The following is a 23172-nucleotide window of genomic DNA, read 5'->3' as shown; positions in this document are numbered from 1 at the left end:
TTGAGCTATAGCATGGATGGGATCCCTAACTGTGCTGAACCCAACACAGTGATCCTGCTGTGTGGATCCCCTAGTCTTGCCTGATATGGAGAAATACATACACCTGGCTGCCAGGTAGCAGAAATAGTTCATACACATGCAGCTCCACAGGATTTGCAGAATAAAAAGGGACATGATGATGACTGGAATCAGGGCATGGCACTTCCTCCCCTATGGATGTGTGATCAGGGAGTGAAAGGGTACATGTTACAGAAGACCTCAACAAAATTCCTTTAAATCTACTTGTTGCAAGCATAGGAGCAGCCTATAAGACTGGGACCAGGCAGGGACCTGCTGAAACCTGGCAGCTGCACCACAAGTACCCTGGCCCCAAACATTGAGCACCATGGCCCCAAACACAGACAACCTTGCTGAAGAAGAGGCACATCTGAGGTGTGGACAGCCTACCTCAGTCAGACAGAAAGGTGACCTGAGACAGAATCCACCTCCCTGCATTGTTCTAGAGCCATGTGCTCCCCTGTGATGAGTTCACTGCATCTGCGTGGGGGCTTGTCTCCTGCACATGGGCAGGCTTGAGATCATGTAACATGCAGGGTGCTCCGCAGAGGGCTCCACTTGCTGAGCAGCGCTCTGAGATCTGCACAGCAGCAGAATCAAGATCTCAGAGAAGGGCTTTTATACTTCCAGAAGCTTTCAAATAAAGTATATATCTTATTTAAATAATCCTTCTAGTTCATAGGGGTTTTTAATATATAATTTCTCAACATTTTTCTAATTCTGATGATGTGGGTTTAACAAGAAAAGAAGACTGGGCCCCTTCCTTACAACACATTCCTTCTATCTCCTATGAGCAGCAGCAGAGGACCTAGAGCTGTATGTCTGTAGACTCAGGACGACAACACTCTTTTGGTTTATACTTGGAAAGTTATCTTCACAACCATTATCGTAAGTGGTTTGTGTGGATGTGGCGGTGGTGATTTTTTTAAGATGAAAGCTGACATTCAGCAGAAACTGAAAATTGCAGGGGTACATATTTGCAAGGGAAATCTTCCCACTTGCTGTGGATGAGTGGACTTTTCAAATCCTGGAATGGGTCATATTATATTGGGTGTGTATTTATATTGCTGTGCAAATAATTGATAATAGAATATAAAACAATTAAATTTTGAATTTCAGATCTATAATTTCTTCCTGGGGTTCTGGTGAATATACAAACCACTTAAGCTTTTCCTTTTGTGATTTATTGCATCTCCAGGACCACTTTACAGATGTGACAGTTTAGATAATCTGATCATAGCCTCATGATTCAGTTTTGTTTTATATTTTTAATTCTATGGTACATGTTATTGCCTGAATTTCAGTATAGTGAGTATCTAATTAATTATGCCTCAGCTCTAATCACATAAATACTGACTGCACAAATAGGTATTCTTGGAGTATTAGTAGGTGACATCCTTTAATGTTAAACTCTTTACTCTTACCTTCTTATTAGCTGCAAGAACAAAGTGAAGTCAAAACTAATGATCCTTCACTATTTAATCAAGTACTAGTAGTGTGTGTCAGTGTACTAACTCTTCCTGGGAGTTAAATTATAAAAATTCAGTACAATCTGCATGTGTATTCTGCTTTGTATATTATAAAGGTATAGCCCAAGCCATCTTCACAAACTGGAAGACAGATGTATTCTCTGGGGTGAATCTTCACTTTTCTCTTCTATCTCTATCAAGTATAAAAAGCCTCAGGCATCTCCTTTAAGATATTTGATCTTTCACTAACAGGATCATTTTCTCTACCACATCTTCTTAACAGAATGTCAAAAGATATTCCAGACATGCAGATACTTAGCAGAATTTTAGTGAATTACCAGAGAACTACCCCACTTTCAGTTTCTTTACTGAGTTTGCTGTACATGCATATATGCACACCCGTGAAGAACAGAATGCCAGCTCTACTAGAGGTTTCAGTATTCATGATGATCATTATTTTTGCTCCTTTTAAAATTGATCTAGGCTAGGTCTACACTTAAAAATGACAATGACCTAGCTATGTAGCTCAGGCCTGTGAAAGATATCAGACCCTGTGTTACATAGCTAAGTCAACCTAACCCCCCTGTGTATACATAGCTAGGTTGACACAAGAATATTTCTGTTAACTCAGCTGCTGTCTCTCGAAGAGGTGGATTAACTACATTGCTGATCTCAAACTGTGGGGCAGACCTCTCAAGGGAAGCACAGGAATGTGTTAAGGTAGGTGCAAGCTGTGTGCCTTTATTAATTATTATTATTATTAAAAGAGTTCTGGCTGTCAGCCCCAGGTGGCTGGGGCTCATGCAGAAGGGCCGTCCACATCCAGGAGGCAAGGATAAAGGGGACAGCTAGAGCCCCACCACATAGGCTCTCCTTCCCTCTGCCCCTCAATCCCCATGGGAAGGATCCTAGGCTTGCGCGCACACACACACACACACACACACACACACACACACCCCTCTCTCTCTCACCCAATCTCTCACCTGGAGGTGGTGGGGTTCCAGTTCTCAGCCCAGGGTGGCAGCAGCAGCACAAAAGTAAGGGTGGCAAAAGTGATATTCATCAATATCACTTTTCACATTGCCACCCTTACTTCTGTGCTGCTACTGGCACAGCCCTGCCTTCAGAGACAGCACGTGGCCAGCAGCCCCTGCGCTCTGCTCTGCCTTCAGAGCTGGGTGGAGGTATATGTACGGGGTTGGGAGGGGGTAAATAAATGACTACACACACACACACAGGATGCCGAGTCAAATAAGTTTGAGAACTGCTACATCAATTAAAAAACCCATTTCTGTCAGCGTAGGAAGCATCTATGCTACAGAGGCACAGCTGCAGCACCATAGCTGTGCCACTACCATACAAACATACCCCTAAACAGCTCCTTTGAATAGCAATATGTCACCACAACACACCCCCTTTTAGCTTGAGGTGGCATTTCAGCAGCTGTGCCTCAGTTTCATCTCTCTATCCTTTGGCCTGTTGAAGGCATAGGACTGTCCTGGTGCTCCATCCCAACTATTTTACTGAATTCCTAAAATTAGATATACAAAAACCAAACCTTCAGCCTAGTTCAGCTCATCTGATGCCCACTCCATCTCAGGCACACTTTTGACCACCCTTCTATGCCTTAACCCACCCTATGATGCCAGGGCTGGCCCACTCCTTCCCTTACTCAGGAGTTCAGGGAGACTCCAACTAAGCCTCTAGCCCAACCCTGGAGAAGCTTTTCAGGCATCTTCCCAGAGAGAATCTCTCTAGTCAGCCTCCTCTCACAACTGGCCTTACCCAACTTCTTATGGACCAACAAGCTTTGTCTTGCTCCAGCTGGGCTTTATTTCTAATTAGTCCAGGTACAAGCAAGAAGCTTAATTGTCCTCTCAGGCCAATATTAACCTTTTCATGGCATGGGTGGGGTAGACTACTGCATCGTGCTTTCACATACACTCAAATTATCAAATACATAAATAAAAATTGTCTGTTCTTATGTTTCCCTATAGATGTACATATTAAATATAAATGAAGTATTTGGCAGTTTAAAAAAAACTTCAAGGACAACTTGATTGTCTTACAATTTTTAATTTATTTATTTATCGGTCTAAATGTGTGTGTTTAGTTTTTTTAAGTATTTATAGACAAGAAAAAGATTCATTTAATAATAATAAAAAAAAATGTTCAGGAGTCAGTCCCAAAGACAATTTAAAAATTCACATAATTCAATGTTTAAACATTATTAAATCATCCACTGCTATTTGGGGTGGAAAGAAAGGAATTTAATTAATATTTTCCTAACCAATGAAAACCAAAATACTAACGATCCTGTTTTCACTCAATATTTTATATTTCAGCAAATCTTGTGTTATCTCAACCTAGCTAGAGAATTTAACAAACTTCTCAAAAAGGAAGAAGAATATAGTAATTGAGAGTACTCTCTACACAATAGCTACAGGGGGCAGGAGGGAGGAGGAACGAGACCTACTAAAAGATCTGATCTTCCATACAGCTTTTTGTAACAATTTTAAAAATGTGCACGAAGATGTCAGATTTTCATTATTTCCTTTTCAGTTTTGCTTTGTCATTTCCAAGTCATTTTTCATCCATACTGTGGTTCCATATGCATTCCCTCACACCATAAAAGATAGATGTAGACCTTTCACTTCACAATCAGTTCTGGTGAGAATGATGGCTGGATTGCAAGGGCCCCTCCCTTGCAAACATTTTTATTTGGTTCATTTCCTTTCTTTGGCTTTTGCTTAGCAAGCTAAATTTGAGAATGGACATACAACCTTTTCCGCACTATAAAATAAGTCTCCTTTATTTTTGGCCACTTGTAACATGTAGAAAGGACAAATAGGTCTAACAGTACATTAGTGGTGCCTACACTAGCTCCTTAACGCTTCACATAGGGATCCTGCTAGAGCCTTCAGTATATACAAGAGCCTTTTCCTTATCCATACTTGAAACCAAATCTTCCTCATGAATCCCATAAATTCCAATAGATCCATTTATTCTTCATTCCTGTTTCTCAGGATTTGTCAGTTTCTTCAAATGCCTTGCCACTTGTTTTACTCTTTTCCCTAAATCCCTGTCATTCTTTATGATATGGGTTGCAAAGTGTCTACTTCCTTTGCAGATCTCAATTGTTTAATGTTTTCAGCTTTTCTCTTTAATCCTTCATCACTAACCTGTTATATAACCAAACATTTTCTAGCAAGCTTGCTACTTTAGTTTCTAAATTTGTTAAGGCTTTCTTCATGTCATCCATTTTATGGCAAGTAAGTGGTAGAAAGGATTTCACGCTTTCCTTATGATATCATATCGGCCTGGGAAAAACAATTGAAATGAGCCTGATGACTGGTTGAGCAATGCAAAGCCTGAGCTCTGGGACCAGACCCATGCCGTTTAATTAAACCAGTCCTCTTGATTTGGGTATTCTTATGACTAATGTCTTAGACGCACAGAAACAAGTCTGGAGTTCACTTCCTACTCCTCAGTGACATGCTACATTAGCCACTGCTTATCTTCCCAGTAATAGTTTACCTACTTAGTGACTTTCATTGCTGGCATCTGGCTCCACCTACATACACCTTTTGTGCATTTGTTTAAAAGCTTTATCCATTTTACATTAAAATGTACAAAAAAATACAACATGAACCATGAACTCAACCATACAATCCCAATGGAAGGTAAGATATGGGCTGTATTAGCAGCTTCTCTCATTGTCTCCTGGGCAGCGTTACCAGTCTGGAAACTGACTTGGTAACTGAAAGCCAAAACTTTGTTAACACAGAGTTAAGATTGCCTGGGAGTGAGTGTCTTGTGATCTTCCAGAATGTCAAGTTCAGCTACATTCAAACTTCTGAAAACCAGAAAGTAAACAGATACAAACTTCTGAACCAAACAAACTTCTGAAAACCAGGAAATACATTAAGGTACAGGCCACACCCATAATGGAGCTTTAAATGTTTCCCTACAGCTGTCAATAGCCAGTGAGAATAGTTCAATAAGAAGGAGTACCATAAATAGACATGAAGAATGACTAAGAGAATGTGACATTTGTACAGATTTGATTTGCTGCATTTATCTGTATGCACTTCAGCTGTTAGGTGTAGCTGTACTGAATGATGAAGTGATTAATTGGAGCAGGTTGGGAGCGCTGTCACTCTGGTATGAGGAAAAGTGCATGCATACGTTGGGAAACAGATATGACTGATTTCAGTGCTAAATTCCATAGGCTGTGTCAACACCGGTGCATAAGGATCTTCTTACCATAGGGATTGTCAGCAGTCTGGTGTCATGTATCACAATGGTCTCTGGAGAGTATTGAAGGGCAAGTGAAGGCAATGTCTCGGATGGAATCCTCAAGGCAAAAGTGACCTAAACCCAAGTTCTGCGTTTAGATTTTGTCCTATAGTGCTCATGTGCTGTTTCCTGAATTTTCTGTAGTATCTGTAAGGGTAGAGCCCAGGAGACCTGACACCCCTGCTCCAGCTGAAACCAGGAGTGGTGTCCTGGGGAGCCCCAAGCCCTGGTGCTCCCTATGGGATAGAAGCTAGGAACTGAGTCACGGCACTGAAAGCTCAAGCCCCAGCACCCTCTGTGAGGCTGAAACCAGGAGTAGAGCCACAGGGCTGAAGCCCTGGGCCCCAGCGCTTCCCGCAAATCTAAAGCCCTGAGCCCTGTTGCTCCCAAGGATCAGGAATCCCACCCCACCAGAACCCCGGACACTCCCACCCTGCTGCTGAAGCCCCAGCGCCCCAGCCTTCCAGTAGCTGAAGTCCGTAATGTCTTGTTCAGCATCATGGACAGTTCAAAGTTACGGACAACCTCCATTCCTGAGGAACCCATAACTCTGAGGTTCTACTGTAATTATCCTGGTCATCCCCTTTAACCCTTTTTAAATATTAGCATAATATTAGCCTTCTAGTTTTCTGGAACTTCCCCAAGATTAATTGAAAAGCAATATTAACTGTCCAGGAAGCTCACTGCTCAGCTCTTTTAAAACTCCTGAATGCAAGTTTTCTGGACTTGCTGATTCAGAAGTGTCCAACTTTAGTATCTGCTGTTTAACATCTCCCAAGCTACTACTGGACAGTATTTCATGATCATTATATGATATGACTACATCATCTCTCCCCCCCCCCCGCAACTATAGATCAAATATTTATTAATATTTCTGCCTTTTCAGCATTATTATTCTAAAATATCCATCTAGTAATTGACTAATACAGTGGTTTTCAAATAATGTAATCTACTACATAACCCCATCTGAAATGGGGGACTCATAATGTACCTATGAAAACAGAAGGGACAAAATGGTCTGTAAGGGATACAGAATTTTTCTGGCTGACAAGAGCTTGTGTACCCCCAAGGGTATGTGTAACCCAGTTTGAAAACCACTGGATTAATACACCTCTACCCTGATATAATGCTGTCCTCGGGAGCCAAAAAAATCTTACTGCGTTATAGGTGAAACCGTGTTATATTGAACTTGCTTTGATCTGCCAGAGCGTGCAGCCCTGCCCCCCCGAGCGCTGCTTTACCATGTTATATTTGAATTCGTGTTATATCGGGTCACCTTACATTGGGGTAGAGGTGTACTATTGTTAGAGTTCTTTTTGTTCTAAACATAGATTTTTTTTTTTAAAAAAGTTTCTTATTGTACTTAATTCTGCTGGCCATATTTCTCCTTGTCCTTTTGCTTCCCTTATCAATTTTCTATAATTCCTTTTACAGGAAAAACTCACCTAGGGAAGATTCAGAATTAAGGGTACTATATCTCTGTTGGTCAAGGGCAAATCTGTTTTTGTAGGTAGTTTGGACTGCTTGGAAGTGTAAGGGATTTGGGATTCTGGTACCTGGGTTCCCAGGTTTTGGGAAAGGAGTTGGAATGGGGGCAGGGAAGGGGTGGGGCCTCATGGAAGGGGTGGAGTGGGGCGGGGCTGAGGGCGGCTGGGGGAGGTGTCAGTAATGTGGCCCTCGGACCATTGTACTAGTCCTCATGTGGCCCTCATGGTCATTTGAGTTTGAGACCCCTGGGTTACACCATCAGCTGTAGTGGCAGATGTCTGCCCTTGCTTCATTCAGTGTACAAGATGAACCTGCTCTTAAAATGAATCATGGCTGTGTTGCAAATTAGGCTGTTGTCTGTAAGATCACTGTCTCATTTATTGCAGAAGTTGTAAGGTCTGTAGTAAACAAGGTAGGGGACTGCAGGAAAAGAATCAGACTGGAAGGGACCTCGAGAGGTCTTCCAGTCCAATCCCCTGCACTCAAGGCAGGAACATCAAGACCATTCCTGACAGGTGTTTGTCTAACCTGCTCTTAAAAACCTCAAATGGCAAAGATTCCATAACCTCCCTAGGCAATTTATTCCAGTGTTTAACTACCGTGACAGTTAGGAAGTTTTTCCTAATGTCCAACCTAAACCTTCCTTGCTGCACATTAAGCCCATTGCGTCTTGTCCTATCCTCAGAGGTTAAGAAGAACAATTCTTCTTCCTCCTCTTTGTAAAAACCTTTTATGTACTTGAATACTGTTATGTCCCCCCTCAGTCTTCTATTTTGTTCAATCTTCCCTCATTGGTCATGATTTCTAAACCTTTAATCATTTTTGTTGCTCTTCTCTGGACTTTCCAATTTGTCCACATTTTTCCTGAAATGTGGCACCCAGAACTGGATACAATACTCCAGTTGAGGCCTTATCCAAGAACCTGTTGGATAATCTGTGCCCTATTGTGTTATTTTCCTAACAGATGTTTGAGTAGTTGAAGTCCCCATCACCACCAACTCCTGTGCTTTGGATGATTTTGTAAGTTGTTTAAAAAAAGTCTCATCCACCTCTTTGCCCTGGTTAAGTGGCCTGTAGCAAACCCCCACCATGACATGACCTTGTTTTTTACCCCTTTTATCCTTACCCAGAAACTTTCAACAAGTCTCTCCTATTTCCATCTCAACCTGTTTAAATGTATGTATCTTTGATATATAAGACAACACTTCTCCCCTTCAGGAAAGAAAGGATGGCCTCATTGTTGAATGCTGCCCTGGAGGATTGGATTCTGTCTCTGCCTATGCTACAAGGCAACAACATATATGGAGAAATATAATATACTACATGCGTGCATTAACTATTGTTAAGGCTATGATTTAGTCATGGAAGTCATGGAATCCGTGACTTCCATGACTTCAGCTTGCAGTGGTTGGGAGCTGAAGGGTCCTTCACCGCCCATGGGGGTAGGGAGCTGTGTGGTACCCCTCCCCACACCTCTGGTGGTCCCCATAGCTTCAAGCCACCACAGGCAGCTGGGTACCCCACAGCCCCCACCCACTGTGGGCAACGGGGAACCCTCCAAGCTCCCAACTGCTGTGGGTGGCAAGGGAATCCCTGAGCTCCCAACCGCCATGCCCCCCAGAGCTGCAGGCAACAGGGGTACCTTGAAGCTCTCAGCCCCCGTGGGCAGTGGGGGAACTCCACAGCTCTCAGTTCGCATGGACAGCGGTGGACCCCCGGAGCCGCAGGCAGCAGAGGTAACCCAGAATTCTCATCTGCTGATGGTGGCTTCTAGCCCCTGCACAGCTGCCACACTTCAGGCAGTGTGGGGACCTGCAGATCCCCATTTTGTCAGGGTTATTTTTAGTAAAAGTCACAGACAGGTTATGGGTTCCATGAATTTTTCTTTTTTGCCCATGACCTGTCTGTAACTTTTACTAAAAATATCTGTGACAAAATCTTAATCTTAACTATTGTAGAAAAAATAATTGAAAGTAAGAGCTAATATAACATTTAGTAGCCGAATGTTCACTATATGCAGATCTGTAAAATAATGCCATTTCTAAAATGAGAGATTGTAAATGCACATAAGCAAAATCTCCGTCTTGCATCATCAAGGGAATTCAATCACTTTAGCACACTGATCTGGTTATAAATGGCATTCCCACCATCTGCAACATACTTTGTTTACAACCAAGTGGCACTCTTAAGATTTGTGAAATTCTTTCCTGCCTTTGAAAACATAATCCTTAAAAGCAAATCTCTACTGATCATTGCAAGCAAGGGACAAACACTTCAGCAGCAATAGGATATAAAAAACCTTACTTCCAAAACAGTTTCTCTCTAAAGAACGATACCATCCTTCTTGTGTTCCTGGTATACGACAGGATAGAACTCCCCACCTCAAAGATTTTTCACCTTGAGAGTAGCAGTTATAGTGATGATGGCAGATGCTCCTGCTTGTCTGTACACACTACAAATTCCACTACCACCTTTTGAACCTAAGGGTGTGTCTAAACTAACACTTTACAACACTGCAACTTTCTTGCTCAGGGGTGTGAAAACACACACACACACACACACACACACACACACACCGAGCACAGCAAGTTTCAGTGCCGGAAAGTGCCAGTATAAACAGTGCATGGTTCTGGTAGCTATGCCCCTTGTGGAGGTGGTTTTTTAGAGCTCTCCCAGCACTCTGTTGTGACTACACAAGCCATGTTAACGCACTGCCTTGGCAGCACTTTAACGTTATCAGTGTAGACTGTAATTCATTTGTGTGTGTATGTTTACCTGATTTAACCTTGTAAATAACTCATTTTTCTTAGTTAATAAATCTTTAGTTAACTACAAGCACTATCTTTGGTGTGAGATCTAAAGTGCAATTGATCTGGGGTAAGTGACTGGTCTTTTGGAGCTAGGTGGGTAACCTGAATATTGTTGTGATTTTTGGTGCAAGGGACCATGAGTCACAAAGGCAAGCTTGCCTCGGTAGCAAGATAGATTGGAGTACTCAAGGGGACAGTCTGAGACTCTATGGTTAGAGTGGTAAAGTCCCTGAGGAGTTTACACTTGACTGTGAGTTCTATACTTAGATTTCATCAATCAGTTTGGAGTTTGTGTCCTTTTTCTTACCAGTCTGCCCTAAGGTTGGTACTCATGCTCTTGAGCCACTCAGACACCTTGACAGAGATAATGTAAAATCAAGGGGCATGGGAAGGAAAGAACCTTAAGTGGTCAACTTCTACAAAGAATTTATAGTTTACAAACTAGTGGTCCTTTTCAGATGGTCCTGTTGCTCCACCTTTTCTGTACCTCCTTCCCTCAGGCATAGCGACACATAGCGCCAGTATTTTAACAAATGGCAGATCATAATTGGCTAACCAACACCAATTAAGTGTTTGGCAACCTTAACTAAAGGCATCACTATATACTTCTCCAATAATGTCTGCTGTACAGGCAGAAGCCATAGCCTTATATGGGCTCAGATATGTTGTGCTGAATCAGACTGTAAAAGCATAATGAAAGACAAAAAAAAATCCTCGCAGGCAATCCAGCAAGAAAATTTAGGGTGAGCCATAAAATATAATTTGATATCTGTAAGCATTACCTTTATAGAACCTAAAATAGCCTGGTCATGTATAGCATGTAAATATAAAAGATAGCACCAGTATTTGTAGAATTAATTTACAATGTTCAGGGCTTCTTTCTCTAAATAACTTTAAAGTCTATTAATCATTGTTCCTTTTTATACTATCAGTACTTCTGTGATAAGTCACAACATTTCAGGTATGTATTAGATAGCAACAAATACCACTTAACAGTAGAAAACAATGTAAAAGAAAATTTTACTGCAGCAACAGATGCTCATTAGAAAAGTGAGATAATCAGAAATAACCTGCCTTTCAATTACTGCAAACTGCTAGACTTACAGGATATTTTTTTTCACCAATCTTGTAATCATCCATGTCCATCTCTGTCAAAGGGACAGCAGTGCGACCATGCCATCTGGGTTTTGTAGACTAGAGTTACACATCACTTGCATATTGATAGAAATGTGACCAAAATTGTCTTGCAAACATATTGAACAAGAGGGGTAACAGAAGCCCACATGATAAACAAATGTCCAATACTGGCCTCCGAGATCTGAGAGGAAAGAGCAGATCAGTCCTAACCAGGGTTCAACAATACCCAGTGGTCAAAGACTGCAGACAGATCTAAAACAATCACCATGGACACTTGGCCTCTGTTTGTCATTAGGGGGAAACCATCATCAACAAAATAGTGCTATCTTCATTCCACACAGGATGTATGACAGATTGAAAACAGTCAAGAAAGTCTGATGACTCTACCTGGTAAAATGACTTTGCTATAAGATTCAATAAGTTTACCCAAAAAGGAAAAGTTAATAATACTGTGATAGCTGACAAAATTTTAAATGTCAAGGGTTGTGGGCTTAATGACTACTACTTTGTGACTATCTGGCATGGCACAGAGAAGCATTAATAAATTCATCCAACAGCAGACCACTCAATCCACACCTAGCCCTCTTGGATTTTACTGGGCATGAGAGGCATAGGTCCAACTTGCAACATGCAAGTCTGAGCTTCCAGAGAAGAAATGGCATTTGTCTCTTGGCATATTTCTGCAAATAAGGACAATCTTTGCATCAAGAAATAGACTATTTCCACCACCCAGATTTTCACTGGTCAAGATTTCACTGGTAGGTTGGAAGAAAAAGTGTTTATTTCTATGTCAGACATAGCACAGATTTTCAAAAAAACACATATTTGGCAAATCAGAGTTAGTAACCCTAACCTCCTCCCTCTGGGCCTGATCGAAAGTCTATTTAAATCACTGGAAAGATTCTCATTGACATCAGTAGGCTGTCGTTCAGAACCTCAATATGTAATGTATTGCAGACTCTCCTGCGCACTAAAATGAATGAACGTGTGTGCTACATCATGGCTGATACACTGAGATGTTTGATTAAAAGCACTCATTGAAAGGACTAAGATCATTGGAACATTTTGGATATTTAGGGGAGGAATTTAGGGACCAATTATGCAGTGTGCCAAGCGCTATCAACACCCACTCCAATGGGAGTTAACGCCAATCAGCATCTCACAGAAAGCACTCATCCCCTCAGAAGTGAAGTACTGGTGCCACTGAAATCAATGGTAAAACTCCCGTTGACTTCAATGGGACCAAGATTTCACTCCAGGTCTTTAATGATTGAAGCCCCAAAGTGTGCTCAACACAATGACGATCCCGTTGAGAGAGTCTGCTAGATCTGGTAATTGGCCTAGAAAGAACACCATTATTATGGTTTACCTATATTGCTTATGAAAAATGGCATTAACCTACACATGATTTCACAGTCTAGTAAATGCCAAATTCAGTTTTCCATTTTAGTTTTCTAATTCAGTCTTTATCAATTCTGGCAAAGAACAAAGAATTACTCAAACTAAAATAGAATACTGAAAGGAAAATCTGAAAGCATTTGATTTAATAGCTATTTTGGCAACACAGTATTAAAAATAAAAACATTAAATATTATATTAATAAATTATTTTCTAAACAAATAAAAATTCTCCTAAAAAGTAAACAAGTGGTTATTTTTAAAACTAGTAAGATAATATATCCTGTGTTTGTTAAAACTTTCAAAATCATTATAAAGTCCTGCTTCTAGCATTTCTGTTACAGAAACCAAATACATTCCGCTGTGATTATACATACATAACTCATTAATAGTAATCAGCATCACATGTGCAGAGGCAGAAACACAGGCCACAAAAGGAGTAGCAAGAAACTGCACTCAGTTTTCTCATGAGGAAAACAAGTTTGCTTGTAAAATGTTTGCTTCAAGATAAAAATATCACTTCTTAATAGATTAGAACAAGCTGTCACCTATTTCTCTTTATTTAAATTCACTATCTATGGTTCAACAGAACTTCCTCACAGCTTAGACCATAAAGCTTAGCTGATGGTTTGTTGAACTAGAAGAGTTATACCGGTATGTTGTTCTGAGCTGATGATTTTTCAACTTATGCTTTAAAAAACAGTCTTCATACATCCAAAAGATCTTAATCATATTAAGAGGCTGACAAAAAAGTAATTAGAGATAGGGTAGTCTGCAAAACAATTCAAGAATTACTGCAACTTCAGGTTGTTTGTCAAATGGATTTTTAATATTGCCAGCTTTTATGGCCATCACTGTACATTAAGGTGACCAGACAGCAAATGTGAAAAATCGGGATGGGGTGAGGGGGTAATAGGAGCCTATATAAGAAAAAGACCCAAAAATCGGAATTATCCCTATAAAATCGGGACATCTGGTCACCCTACCGTACACTGTCAGTAACAAAGAAAGAGAGCTTGACCCTGCCCTACGCTACAATTGGTGCTGTGAATCAAGTTATATATCTATATCAGTCTGCTAGTGCATGCCAGAGCAGCAGCCAATTTAAGAAGCTACAATATGTGCACATAAATCACATAATTTAGGCTTTTACCTCTGACCCCACAGAGAATGGGTCTGATTCTCATTTATATTAAGTTCACTCTATATCATGTTGGCAGAAGAGGCTGAAAGTGTGAACAAATGTCTTTCTAAAATATATGCTATAGCTGAAACTGAGGTTCTGGCTTGATGCAGAAATTTCTGAGTGAAGTTCTTTGGCATGTGTTATGAAAGAGTTCAGTGCAGATTATCATAATTGTAGGTTTGGGCATTTGACCAGCCCAAAAATAATTGGTCAACTGACCCGTCAAATAATGTCAAAAATGGTCAGATATTGTAAGGCACTAATTTAGCAGAACAGAAACAAAAAGAATAAGACATCATGGTCTCTTGGATAGTACATATGCTTAGTTACAAAAGATAAGTTATTTAACTAAGTCATTTTTAACCCAGAACAATGCAAAACACAAATGAAATTTTAAAAACTGAAATAATTATTAATATCTTTTTTTAGCAATGTTTTGTAACACTTTAACCTAAGAGAGAAATGAAATTAAACAGAAATAAAACAAACACATAGAAATTATAAAGAGAAAGTCATTTTTAAATGCACTTAAACTAGGTAGGCAACAGGCCAACTCCTCCAGCAGCTTAATGGGTGTGCATCTTTTCTCTTTGTGTTGGGGGAGTTCATTTCTGAGTTACTTTCTGTATATTTGTCTAGTCAGTTTAGATTGTAAACTCTTTGAGGCTTGGAGACTTACTTTGTTCTGTCTGTAATTACTTGAAACAACTTTAATCCTACTTTTTATACTCAAGAAAATCACTTCTGTTTATTAATTAACCCAGAGTAAGTGATTAATACCTAGGAGAGCAAACAGTTGTGCATATCTCTCTGTCAGTGTTATAGAAGGCAGACAATATATGAGTTTACCTTGTAAAAGCTTTATACAGAGTAAAATAGATTTATTTGGGGTTTGGGTCCCACTGGGAGCTGGGCGTCTGGGTGCTGGAGATAGGTGACCTGCTGAGCAGTTTTTGGTTAAAGTCTGCAGCTTTGGGGGCGTGGATGAGACATGAGTCTCTTGCAGCAGGCTAGCAAGTCTGGCTCAACAAGGCAGGGTTCTGGAGTCCCAAGCTGGCAGGGAAAACAGGCTCAGAGGTAATCTCAGAATGTCAGATGACATTCCCAAGGGGTTCTCTGTGACCGAACCCATCACAGATAACGGGAAAACCTTTCTAATTATAAGGCTAGTTAATCTCTGGAATAGTCTTCCTAGGGAGGCTTTGGAAACCCTGTAATTGGGGAATTTTAAGAACAAGTTAGACAAATACCTGACAGCAATGGTCTATGTATACTTGGTCCTGCCGCAGTGCAGGGTGCTGGACTAGCTGACCTCTTGAGGTCCCTTCCAGCCCTACATTTTTATGATTCTGTGATGTGAGAACTGTAAGTCTATGACTAAAAGAAAAATTATTGATCATCTAACATAACATTAAGTAAGGGAACTCGGAGAAACAAAGGAGGGAAGAGACACAGGTAGCAATCCGATGGCAAAGGATCCCTCATTCTTTGCAAACTGTCATCTCAGACCTGACAAGCTCACTGCGCAAAAAACATTTTATAGGATATTTTATCCACAGAGTAACACATAAGGTATCTACAGAAAGCTTGTAACTTGTCAAGTTTCATAATCACTGCAAGATGTATGTATGCATAATATTTAAGGAATTTATATTTATATTGAAAGTATGCTTTATGGACTTAGAGTAGAAAGTAGCCACCAGGAAGTAATGTGTCTCAAGGATGACCCATTTTGGCAAGAGGGAGCGGTCATTTCTCCCTAGTCAGCTGGTGAGGTAACACAAGGTTCCATTTCTACCCTTTCCACATCACAAAACAGTCCACAGAAAACCATCAAAGACAATTACAAATGATCAAAACCACTTGGAGGTAAAAAGGAATATTTTAGCAGGCAAGAGATCACCCTGGCTATGAATAAGGCAAAAGACCATTTCAATATAACAGAATGTTTGGATCCTGGTTCTTATGAAACCAGACAGTTCTGCAACAGACTCAACCGGGTTGGGGGGGAGGCTACTTTATAGCATAAGACATTTAACTATTGATAAGTGTAGACCCAGATTCACGTTTTAAAAATTTTGTTTTGTTCTGTAACCACTTGTTTCCCCATTTTCTCTCACTTATACTTAAATTTTTACTCTTTCTTAAAGAAATCTACTTTTATTTTATAAATGCTCATGAGTGCAGTGTGGTTTACAGGAATGGCCGTGTCACAGGGTGCTTCTTCAACTCCCCAGTGAGCAGCAGTTTTGCCTGGCCTATTTTTGTGGTCTCTCAGTCACAAAACTCACACTGTGTTTCTTTTCCACTATGGCACCTTTAATCTTCCATTTTCAAACAGCACAGGACATAGCACAGATATACAACAGGAGGAGCCTTTCACACAATTTCTCTCTTCCATCCAGCTCACCCTCTAGGCTTTCCCCTGCTTTCTGTTCCTCCCAATTATATATCCTCCAAGTTACTGAGCCAATTGTCTCACTAGCCCAGCAATTACCACCCAGTGTCAGTAAATCCCACCAGTAACAAGTTGATTGATTCGTTAAGCCTGAAGTCTTCTCTGTGCTACAGCAACCTCAGTGACCAGGGTGCTACAACTAGCACTCTGTCACAGGTGCTTTAAGGCAGTGGTTCTCAAACGAGGGCTGCCGCTTGTTCAGTGAAAGTCTCTGGCGGGCTGGGCCAGTTTGTTTACCTGCCGCATCCGCAGGTTCGGCTGATCGTGGTTCCCACTGGCCGTGGTTCGCCATTCCAGCCCAATGGGGGATGTGGGAAGCGGCAGCCAGCACATCCCTCAGCCCGCGCCGCTTTCTGCGGCGCCCATTGGCCTGAAGCAGCAAACTCCCAGGCCAGTGGGAGCCGTGATCAGCCGAACCTGCGGACGCAGCAGGTAAACAAACCAGCCCAGCCCGCCAGGGGCTTTCCCTGAACAAGCGGCAGCCCTAGTTTGAGAATCACTGCTTTAAGGTAAAACTAGTAAATTGGGATTCCCTGCACTCAAAAGTGTAGTGTATCTAGCATTTCTGTGAGTAGCCAATATTAGGGGCTCAGTGTCACTGGAGAATGATTCAAAGGGACTTGGTTCTTAGGGTGCATCTACTACTGTTAATCAGCAAGGCAAAGTTAGGACTGGCATAGTCCATAGCTACTTGAGTAGCTAAAAGGCTGGAGCACGTAGGTGGTGTTAGAAGATGACACCCTATTACCACAAGAAAGACTCCCTCTCACTGGAAGCAGGAGTTAATAAGGTGACTCCTAGTCCTGGGTACCCCAAGAATCATCACACAGAGATAGGTTAAAGATAACTCTTTTTTCCATCCTAAATTGGTATCTAAATATTAATTGGCCAGCTCTAACTGATAAACCATTGTGTGGTGAATGTCAGTAACTGCATATGCAATAGATTCAAAGGAGAATTTCAGGAGTAACTTCCAGTAGTGTACTAAGTGTTGTGACTAACATCTAATGCATAGTTTGTTCTTTTTTTTCGTCATCTCTCCAGGGGCAAAATTGGGCATGCAATGTAATTTTTGAGGGGTAGGGGAAGGATTAAATGTACACACAATGTGTTTATATTAGAGAAGGCAAGGTCAAAGTGTGTCTTGCCATTAGAGTGGACAGTGGCGAGGTGTATAATTATCCTTCTCTCCTCCATTATGCCCAAGGAGTGGATTTATAAACATTCTGTATTACTTAAAGCTATCATCAGCTCTTAGGAAACTCCACGTCCAGGTATACTGCATCACTTAGTCCCGATAGAAGATGCTAATAAGTATAACTGAGGCCAGATCATCGTCCGCCAGGATAAGAGAGAGTCTCTTAACCAACCGGAGATAGTATAAAGCATTACTTGTGGATGCTACTATATATGGGAGCTTAGCATTAGTGAGGAATGCAGGAGTACTTCTTGTGTATTCAAACAAATGAAGCTGCAACATGGATGCAAACTCTTCTAAGTGCTTTCCTCCGACTACCAGCATCACTTCTGTCTTGCTTGGGTTCAGCTTCAATCAACTATTCTTCATCCATGAGTTGATTTCATCCAAGCAGTGAGCCATCTTAGTGCGAGTGGTATGACTATATGTGATGTGGGATAAGTAGAGCTTTGTGTCATCTGCATATTGCTGGCACTTGAGTCCATGTTGTCTCACTATTTCAGTTAGTGTCTGCATGTAGATGTTGAACAGAACCAGAGAGAGAATAGTCCTTGTGGGGCTCCACGAGTGAGAGGTCTAGTGGTGGAGGTACTGTGACTCGGGGACCCATTACTGTCAACAGGCAGGGGGATGATGGGGCACACATTGGATTAATAGGGTTTTATAAGGATTTCCTGGGTTGGATATACATAATAATTCACCAAAAGGTGTCATAATCATTGGAAAATGTATTTATGAATAATATTTAAATAATTATGAACCTATATTGGACATTATGTTCTTAGGGTCTTGGAGTTAAGGCAGGTCATTAGGAGGTGACATACCTTAGAAATATTCCCTTCAGGCAGGAGAGAACAGATGTGAAACAAGAGATTATAAAATCTACAAGAAAGAAAATCTACTAGATGAAACAGAGCAGGGAGTGTCCCATTTATGAATAAAGATAAAAGATTGTTCTAGTATATCTTGGAGAGTAAGGAAACACACTGAATCCTTCACCTGGGACAAGCTGACAGTATACTTGTCTCATGAAAGGAGACTCACAGCCAAGCCTGGCTGTAAAGCACTGCAAGGATTTTGGGTGAGCAGTATTTCTCAAGATCATAACTGCCATAAGGAGTCAGACCATGGTCCATCTTCCCCAGTATCATGTCTCTGACACTAGCCAGTACCAGAGCTTCAGGGACAAAGTACAGAACAAGGCAATTTGACAAGGCAAAGTACAGAACAAATATCTGCCCCTCTCTTCCATTCCTGCTTCTGGTAGTCAGAGGTTTAGGGTTGCCCCAAGTATGCCCCTGACCATATTAGCTCAAAGCCATTGAAGGACATATCTTCAATGTGCAGCACCTTTTGGTTTCAAGTAGTATTAAAAACCCAAATACATGTTTCTGCCTTCAGCACCCCCACTATAAAAATTATTCTAGTATCACTGTGCAAGTGTCCAGTGGGCCTGGGGCTGGACACTCCATGGAGACCCTCAGAGGGCTTACGGATTAGAGTGCACCAATAGCTAACCTGTAGAGAGACAATGAGGCTTGTGAGGCCTAGAAGGCAGTGCTTGTGTTGCCTGGGGCTGGTGGAATTGGAGACCTGAACCACAGCAGGCACAGACAAGTCTTCTTCACACTAAGTGCAGGTGGTAGCTATGTGCCTCATGGTCCTGTGTATGCCCAGGAAGTGTCACAGGTACAGTTTCCCATTACTATATATTGGGTGCATCCCTCCAGGAAGGTCTTCAACTCGTTTTTTAGTCCTCTCTCATATGAGAGAACAGGATCTCAAGGTCAACAGTTTTGAACAGTGCAGAGAGGTCCACGAAAATGAGAATGGGAGTTAGCCATCACCCATGCACAGCAAGAGTCCATCCATCAGTTCCTCTAAAGCTGTTTTTGTCCCATTCCTTGGCCTGAATCCTGATAGTGCCAGGACTAAGGACTAGTCATTCTATACTTAGATAATTAAAAAAATCTATTTATTTATCTTTGCAGAAATAAACACTTTCACACAGCAAGGTTATTCCCTACACTATGTGTGCTGGTGCTTTAGTCCTGTCTAGTCTAGCTTTAAATATCTCAAGAGATGAGGCTTAGTGTTTCTATTCGGTGCATAAATATTTCTAATGTTGTTTATACTTAACTACCGAAGTGCCTTATAACATGCAGCAAACAACTAGCCATTATGCATTGTCTTCCCCTTGTATAAAAATAATACACCTAAGTTTTCAATGCCAGATGGCTCTTGAAACTGATCTCCTTTATAACACCTCCCACTATGGATGGCATCCATAGTCAAATTCTTAAAATCAATCCACAGCATTGAGGTCCTTTTAGGTCCAAAAACTATGGCAGCAAACCCTGTTTCTGTTTGCAACTGGCCAGAAGACTGTGTTCTGTACTCTTAGGGTACGTCTTCACTACCCGCCGTATCGGCGGGTAGCAATCGATTGCTTGGGGATCGATATATCACGTCTCATCTAGACGCGATATATCGATCCCCGAACACACTTATGTCGATTCCGTAACTCCACCAACCCGAACGAGTTGCGGAATCAACAGGGGGAGCCGCGGACATCAATCCCGCGCCGTGAGGACGGTGAGTAATTGGATCTTAGATACTTCTACTTCAGCTACGTTATTCATGTAGCTGAAGTTGCATATCTAAGATCGATTTTCCCCCGTAGTGTAGACCAGCCCTTAGAAAAGAACTGACCATAACAATCCACACATTTGGAACATATTGACAGTTACATCTAGGAATCAAGCCACAAATCTTTAAATATCTCCAACTGAAGCAGTCTGTCAAGGTAGCAACACAGAGCACCACGAACTTATCATTCCAGTGCTCTGCCTTCTAGTTTGAATACTGTTCAAAGTATTTGTCCTGATATTCAAAGCTCTCCATGTGGCTGATCATAGCTAATGGAGAGATCCTGTCTTCCTCTGTAATCATGACTTCCCTCAACAGCTACAATCCACCGGAACAATGAAACTGTCAACCAGTGTAGGATGCTCCTGATGAAAGAAGCAGAACTTTCATAGTAGCTGGATCTAAGCTATGGAACTCAATCCTGCAAAAGAAAAGAATGGGCTTTGGAACAAACCACTTTCTGAACTAAATTCAATATTCATTTAGTCAGTTGACACAAAAGCAAACAAAGACCCCTACAAACAAATCAACCTATTTCTCTGAAGTGTTGGGAAAAAAGAAAGAGAGGGAAAGAGAGGTTTTTATTTATATTTTTAAATATTTGAGTGGTACCCAGATACTATGGTGTTTAGGTAGAGAGTTAAGATGAGCTGAAGTTTCCAGTTGACATCACCAGAGTTAGAACAAAATTTTTGAACCAGATTGTTTTGAAAAACAGATTTTTTGTTTGAAAAAAATATTTCAATTCGTGTCTATTTTGGACAGTCTACAATAGAAACTTTAAATGAAAAATATTGCCTGCTGGTTGTGCAAAATTTGTTTTCATTTTCATTGGGTTTTGGTTTTCAATGTTTTTATTACCAATTTTAGTTGGTCGGCTTAGTGACAGAGTGACATCTTTTCATTTTCAAAATGTCGATTTTGAAAACTAACAAAAGTTCCAAGGAAAACTCAGAAAATGACAAAACGAACAATTGCAGGAAATAAACTGAACAAAATCACTTCCAAATGTTGTTTACGTTTCTGAGCTCTCTTTTTTCAAACCAGTTCTAACAGCTACAAAGTGAACAAATGATGCCCTAGTGCCAACCACCTTGCAGCCACAAAGGTCCACATGAACAGCCAAAGGCCACGGGGGCTTGTGAGAGAGAAGGAACCTTCTGATTCCTGATCCAGACTGGTACCCCAGTACCCCTTATCGCCTCTGTCGCACAGGGGAGAGGGAAGGGCAGAGAAGCTAGAACTAGGCTGGTGACACTCAGGTATTAGGACAGGGAGCCTCATGCAACTTTGAGCCAACCGCAATACAAGCCCCACTCACTGGAAGTTGGACGATTTCTGTACAAAGTAATTAAGCCTCGGGGGGGGGGGGGAATCAACAGGTGGAGAGAGACCGAGAGCGAGATCTCTCCCGGGTAGGGGGAGGCGCGTTCATTGGCTCAGTGCAGACACTGTTTGTACCTTCGGGGAGTCGGGGGAGACAAAACAACTTCCCTCCACCAGAGCCAGCAGGAGCTGGTCCATTTCCTAATGCTGCCACGCAAGTGATCCCGCCCCCGCCGCAAGGAGTCGGCTAGGGCACCCTGCGCTGGGGGGCGGGGTGCTGCGCCCCTGGCTCTAAGGAGGCGCTGGCTGGGGCATCCCCGAAGGGCAGCGGGTGCCCGCGGGGGAGGAGGGCTGCCTGTGGGCGGTCGCTGGGCGAGGGGCCCGTGGCGGCGGCGGGTCTCTTACTCTTTGGCGGGGGCGCTGATGTGCGCGGAGTTGTTGCGAGTGAGCAGCTCCTTCTTCTTGCTTTGCTTGGAGGCCATGGCGCCGCGGGGGCCGCGTCCGCTCCGCGTTGCTAAGAGACGCGGAGCCCCGACGCTGCGGAGCGTGCCCGGGGGAGCGGCGTTGGGCACAGGCCCGGGGGGGCGGGCGCTGGGGAGGCGCAACAGGGGAAGTAGGAAAGCCAGAGGGTAAATCACTAGTGGAGGGGGGTAAAATCGGGGGGACACAGAGGGGGCAGAGAGGTGAAATGCAGGAGGAGGGGACAGGGGGCTTGTGGGGGGGGGGCGTTTATGAAGGAGCCACAGCAGGGTTTCCCCTTTGTCCTGGAGGAAAGGTGTAGAATTGTCACACAGGCAAGGAGAGAGGGAGGGCAGGCAGGAGAGACACCGTGTTGTTTGTTAGGTGGGGACATCGCTGCTCAGCTTGAAACATTAGGGAAGAGGAGAAGTGAGCAAAGAAGCGGGGCAGAGGGATGTAGGGTGAAAGCAAGGCTAATCTAAGCTCTGCCAAGGGCTGAACTAGACAGGCAGCTGCAAAGGTGGCATAAAGCTCCCACACCCAACACAGCTGGGCAAGACCAAAACTCTGCCTCATGTGTTTAGGCAAGAGCCATCTGTGGTTCATTCTCTGCTGTTTGGAAGAATAATGATCTCCCATCGCTCTCTGAGAGGAATTGCACATGATGCTTGCAAAATGCAAATCAGTTCAGTCGGAGAAGTTGAACTCGGATGCTGGCTGGAGAGTTGATCTGCAAGTGTCTTTCCCAACCCTAAAGGGTTAAACACTTTCAGCTGTGGTTTTGGTGTTTGTAATACTATTCTGCCAGTGTTATTTCAAAGAAGCAAAAGAAAAAAAAAAAGGAGTTGTCTGCCTACTATAGAACCAACAAAAAACTGCAGAGGGAGTTGCTAACAAAGTACAGGAGTCCTATGGCAAGCATCTCTCATCTTCATTAGAAAGTTAGGTTATGCTGGAACACAAACTTTAACAAATCATTTTAGCTAGCATGATGCTGAATATGACTTCTCCTGTCTGCAGTAACTATAATGTTTAACATGGCATCAAAGCTCAATACTTTGCTAAGATCAGTTAGAGCCCAATTCTTCAAAAGAAACAATATGGATCCCTTGGAAGGATTTGGCCCAAAATGTTTTTGCTAATCGCAACTGAATACTCTCTGCTGAGGAAGCTAGCCACATATAGAGGTGGAAAAAGTAAATCTAAGATTTTTGGAAGATTGGTGATTCAAAAAAAGTT

At 42.1% G+C, this 23172-nt stretch overlaps 1 protein-coding gene across 3 annotated transcripts in view; it reads right to left on the bottom strand.

The window, feature by feature from the left end:
• Positions 1 to 21967, bottom strand: part of ADGB (androglobin) — a 221736-nt gene extending 199769 nt beyond the window's left edge. For all 3 annotated transcript variants that reach the window (XM_030556520.1, XM_030556521.1, XM_030556522.1), the window contains exon 1: positions 21880 to 21967. In XM_030556520.1, coding sequence (XP_030412380.1) covers positions 21880 to 21956 — 77 coding nt within the window. In that variant the 5' untranslated portion in view covers positions 21957 to 21967. The remainder of the gene's footprint in view (positions 1 to 21879) is intronic.
• Between the last annotated feature and the right edge of the window lie 1205 nt (positions 21968 to 23172).

This window comes from Gopherus evgoodei, chromosome 3 (assembly GCF_007399415.2).
Source record: "Gopherus evgoodei ecotype Sinaloan lineage chromosome 3, rGopEvg1_v1.p, whole genome shotgun sequence".
Classification (NCBI taxonomy): domain Eukaryota; kingdom Metazoa; phylum Chordata; order Testudines; family Testudinidae; genus Gopherus; species Gopherus evgoodei.
This window is presented reverse-complemented; position numbering and strand designations above follow the sequence as displayed.